This window comes from Pseudorasbora parva, chromosome 25 (genome assembly GCF_024679245.1).
Source record: "Pseudorasbora parva isolate DD20220531a chromosome 25, ASM2467924v1, whole genome shotgun sequence".
Taxonomy (NCBI): domain Eukaryota; kingdom Metazoa; phylum Chordata; class Actinopteri; order Cypriniformes; family Gobionidae; genus Pseudorasbora; species Pseudorasbora parva.
In genome coordinates, this window is record NC_090196.1 from 5,121,341 (window position 1) to 5,126,543 (window position 5,203).

At 40.5% G+C, this 5,203-nt stretch overlaps 1 protein-coding gene across 1 annotated transcript; it reads right to left on the bottom strand.

Moving 5' to 3' along the window:
* Window positions 1-2,139: 2,139 nt before the first annotated feature.
* Window positions 2,140-4,916, bottom strand: LOC137064403 (tigger transposable element-derived protein 1-like). Its single transcript, XM_067435728.1, has 2 exons — window positions 4,662-4,916; window positions 2,140-4,232 (listed from the first exon to the last, which is right to left on the bottom strand). Exons 1-2 carry the CDS (start codon window positions 4,797-4,799, stop codon window positions 3,024-3,026), a joined length of 1,347 nt encoding a protein of 448 aa, XP_067291829.1. The 5' UTR covers window positions 4,800-4,916; the 3' UTR covers window positions 2,140-3,023.
* Window positions 4,917-5,203: the final 287 nt, after the last annotated feature.

Consider the following 5,203-nt stretch of genomic DNA (forward strand, 5'->3'; position numbering starts at 1 on the left):
CAATTTAACATATTGTTTCAAATCATTATAGGGCACCTTTAAAAAGGCACTTTTATACTTCTGTCATCATAGTCATTCAGCTCATCAACTCTCTTAGGTAATGGCTCTGCAGAAAGTACCCTCTCATTTTCCCCCCATCCTTATAAAACATTAGCCTGGCTCTGCCCTCCTACGTTCTTCCGCTCAATTTTCATTTTTCCTTCAGTATGTCGTCTGGGTGTGCGGTATATTCGCTGTTTTTTTCCCGCCATGTTTTAACCGGTCCAATCAGTGAACAGAGGTAGTGGCTAAGAACGATGACGTTGATGTTGTGTGCTAGCTTGAGTTGTAATTCAGTAATCCAATCCGGTTCACCGGTCCAATCAGTGAACAGAGGTAGTGGCTAAGAACGATGACGTTGATGTTGTGTGCTAGCTTGAGTTGTAATTCAGTAATAGCGGCAGAGAAAGTTGCGAGCGAAGCCATTTGGTGCCTTGTGGCATCATATCCAGAAGTTAAAACTGGAGCAAGAACAATCTTTGCTGAGTTTTGTTGGTGGCCATCATGATGTTGTGGCCCTCCTCCTCACGGGTTCGGGAAAAGTTAGATTTTTTCAACTCGCTATGTTAGAGGTGAAGGAGTTACAATGACAAGACATACACATGGCATACTGTTAGGGGTTAACAGTTTTTGACCCAAGACCAGTAGTAAAAAAAAACATGAAGACCAAGAGTCAGGAGTGCAATTAAGAAAAAAATACGGTTGTACGGTTGTCTATCCACGTCATTACTGCAATGTAGATGGTTCTGATTGGCTCAGAGAAAATGCACAATCATATAAATTCATTTAAACGTAAATTTCCACACCTCAGTTAATCTGATGTTTCCAAAGCCATGTTACTTGTTGACGCTTTCACCCCAGAATTAGGCCCGTAGTGACCTTCCAGATCTGGACCAGGTGCCAGCTTGCCCAGAACAACAAGTCCACCCATCTCTTAGGACTGCCCATTGTACACCATTCTCAACACTGATCTGTAACATCAGTGCGCACATACACAGATACACAGTCTCTCCAAGGTTGGGGCTGATTAAAGCTACACTGTGTAACTTTTTTTGTTTATTCTTAGCTAAAAACACTTAGTTCTTTCAAAAATATATGTGCTCAGTAATGTATATTTACTTCTTTCAAGTAAAAAAGTATTCTCGTAAGTTTATAATATGCCATTCAAAATACATACGGGTGAGGGGTTTGAATGCTGGTCGCCATGTTGCCCCTCCATCTTGAAAGTACAGTAGCCAAAGAGGGACATACCCATAAATTCAAGCTTCTCCTTTCGCGGTTTAACACTCGATGGCGCCGTGTTGAATGTGAAGAGGGGGATTGCCATGTTAATCTTGGATTAAATCGGCCACTGTAGGAGTTAAAATGAAATCAGAATTGAGAGGAACAGAAACTATTAATCACTGGATGGTCATATACCTTTACTCCGCTAGATGGGGGAAAATATCACACAGTGTAGCTTTAAAGGAGTACTTCAGCTCTGGGAAGATGAATCTGTATTTAAACTGGGTCATTAATGTAGTAGAAATGTTAAAAAAAAAAATTAATTTGGTGCTTTCTAGACTGAGAAAAGACAGAAAATGTATTTTTGCCTCATGGGGATGAAAGACAACAATTCCCAGAATGCGACCGCGATCATCTTCATAAAATCAGTTCAGTTAGAGAACAGACACTACAATTAAAATCTGTATGTGTCCGTTCAATATGTGATTTAGCCGCTGAGGGAGTCTCACATCCCAAAACACTGCAGGATTCACATTGACAGTCATGGATGAGCTCATGATGAGAGCTGAGGTAGGGTAGACCGAGTACAGTTGGTACACTTTTTGCTTTTTCAGTTACCACACCAAAACTAAGGGCTGAAAAGAAGTGATTTCTTCATATGACATTCCTTTAATTGTCTACTTAAATATTAATAATTATTAATATCCATAAGTAGGTCATATTTGCCACAATTAGCTCATAAACACAAGCAGCTTTTTCGTTCCAACTGTCCCCATGTCGGGTACAGTTGAAACAGTACCCGAGTACAGTTGAGACACCCATCCGTAATGCAGTAAAACTGCCTAACCAATTCATTGAATTTGTAAAATACCTTTAAAAATGAGAATTCAACAGTTATTTCCATTCAGTATTTTATTTGATTATTTGTTTAGTTAAAAGTAGTTAATTAGTAAAACATTGAACAGTATTTAACAATAGTATTCAACAATATTTAATTTCAGTTTAGCATTTAATAGCAGGCTAACAGTTTGTTTGAGTGACAGTAAAACACATTGAACAATTGCAAACAATCAAATGCAAACAATAACATATTAAACATAATAACAATAAACATAATAAATAAAACATAATAAAGATAGCCCAATAAACCAAAACCAAAACAAAGGTATTTCAGTCACCTAGGCTATGCAATCACTCATGGTCACCTGTCACTTACAGTGGTGGCAAATGTAATGTTGGCTGTGTCATCAATGCATTCAACATGCGACCACATGCCACAGATGGAGCAAGATATCCAATGCTCCCCTGGCCGGGATTTGGAAAACCATTCCCCACAGACAAGACATTGAGTGTCCTCTGTGTTTTGCTTTTCTTGCTTTTTCCCACCCTCTTTTTGTTGCAATACAATTTTTCTTTTGACTGCTTGGGCACACTTTTTTTTTTTCCTCTTCAAGGAGATTCTTTATGGGTGTGTCAGTGAGTATGTCACTGGCCCTTGTCCTCCGCCGTTGGCCACTGGCCTTTCGGGGACCAGCTTTGGGGTATGGCCTTACAGTCTCAGGCAAGAATTCTGGAACTTGCTCCTGCTGAACATCAAACAGACATACATGTATGAATATTTTATTTTCTAAATTTGTTTGGCATAAACTAGAAGTTAAATAAATTAATTTATCTTACTTCAGTGGTGATTTCCTCCTCTTGTAAAGAAAGAGAAACTAAAGTGAGAGTAAATTCCTCAAAACCCTCTGAGTTAAGGGTCACTACTGGATAGGAATATCCAGGGATGGGACATGATACTGTGTAGCAGTGGATGGCCCAGGGAGAGATGGAGGTGCAGCAGTGGATGGCCCAGGGAGAGATGGAGGTGCAGCAGTGGATGGCCCAGGGAGAGATGGAGGTGCAGCAGTGGATGGCCCAGGGAGAGATGGAGGTGCAGCAGTGGATGGCCCAGGGAGAGATGGAGGTGCAGCAGTGGATGGCCCAGGGAGAGATGGAGGTGCAGCAGTGGATGGCCCAGGGAGAGATGGAACCGGAGGGGGTCTGTCAGTCACGTATGCTGGGAGAAAGTTGACTTCACTGAAGATGTTCTTGTTGTATGGCCAGATCCCAGTGCACTGAAATCCTTTCTTGACATTCTGAGGTGATGCTGCCAGGAGCAAGATTTTTTTGACCATCTCTGGTAGGTCATAGATGGTGATTGTTGTTCCAGGATGCCTCCGGTGCCACTTGTCCATCTCACTGTTTAGGTGTTTCTTTAGTGGCCCATAAACGGTTCTATCCAGTGGTTGCAGTTGGTGGGTGCAGTGTGGAGGGAAAGACAATAGAACCACGCCATTTGCTCGACAGAAATTGACAGCTGCAATTGATACGTGAGAGGAGTGGTTGTCCAACAGGAGCAAAACTTTGTTGTCTTCTGTTGCCCTGGTATACTGAACAAAATGCTGGAGGAAGACAACAAAGTCCTGCTCCTGCATCCAGCCACTACCATTGGCTGTACAATTGAGCCCTCTGGACCACCTCTGATGAAATGTGGGAGATACTTTTTCCTTGGAAATACGAAATGGGGGGGTTATGTTACCCAGGGCATTTCCTGCCAAGGCCATGGTAACAAGGACCCCCCTCTCTGCAGATGTTACACTCCCAACTCTTCTCTCTCCCTTAGTTGCAAAAATTCGTGCAGGATTCTGGACTGTTGTTAGGCCGGTTTCATCCATATTCCAAATGTCTTTGGCTGTGAATCCATCCCTCGACAGAACTGTGGCTAGCTTATCGAAGAATGTTGCCACATTTGTGGGATTGAAACTGGTGGCCCTGCTTAAACTTGTGGCCTGAGGCCTCCTAATGGAAAGCTGTTGGTGCCTTCTCATGAAATTTGAGAACCAGCTCTCACTTGCCATGCCATTTTTAGCCCACATTGCTGGAAAGGACAACCCATAAAAACTGGCTAATTCAAAAGCCAATTTGCGTATCTGAAACAATAAAAATAAATGAAAAATGCAGTTGCACTAGTATAATTAAAGTAGTTTCATTTTATGATTTAATAATTTCATATTTGACCTAGAAGTTTAAGACAGTAATAGTTTATTTAACAGTGCATTTAAATGCATAATTTCGCTTTGTGTCTTTGTATGTGTATGTTATGTGTCTTGCTGGCTCATTTCAGTATTAACATTGTGCTTAACCTGAACTTTTCCTATTGATGGTTTAACTTTTACTCTCCAGTGTATTCCTACCTCTTTTGGGGGGAGCCCAAAGTATAAAGCTGCTGCTTTCCTCACGTAAGAAACTAGTTTGATTTCTTGATCAGCAGTAAAAACTGCATTGCAGCCCTTAAACCCTACTGAGGACATCAAACTTGACCCCTGCTCAATAAGATCTCTTCTTTTCTTCACATATCAGGCCAGGGAAGCAACAGGAATGCTTAACTCCTGTGCTGCACTCCTAATTGACCTCCCCACCTCGACACTTTTTGAGGCCCTCTCTAAAAGATCTGCAGCAACTCCCCTATCCGTACTCCTAACTCTGAAGCGGGGCATCCTGCAACAGGCATAGCACACACATAAACAAAACTCTACAGATATATTTTGTCTTGTTTCTAGTCCAAAAATCTAGCAGTTCTTAAATCAAGAAATATTTACTAGACAAGTACAAATTGTCTTGTTTTTGGAAAAAAATAATTAAGATAATTGGCAGATTATTTTGCTTATTTTAAGCAAAAACTAATAAAATAAATAAATAACAAAAAAATCCCAAATCAAGACAATGATTTTTACTTTTTACTTCTTACTTTAATTAATAATATTATTTTTATCGTTTTATGTTTGGACTTGAAACAAGACAAAAATAATAAGAAAAGCATTTTTTTTTTTTTGCAGTGTATCAACTGTACCCATTTACCACCTTGCATATCTTACAACATGCCCTTATATCCTTCATGTCA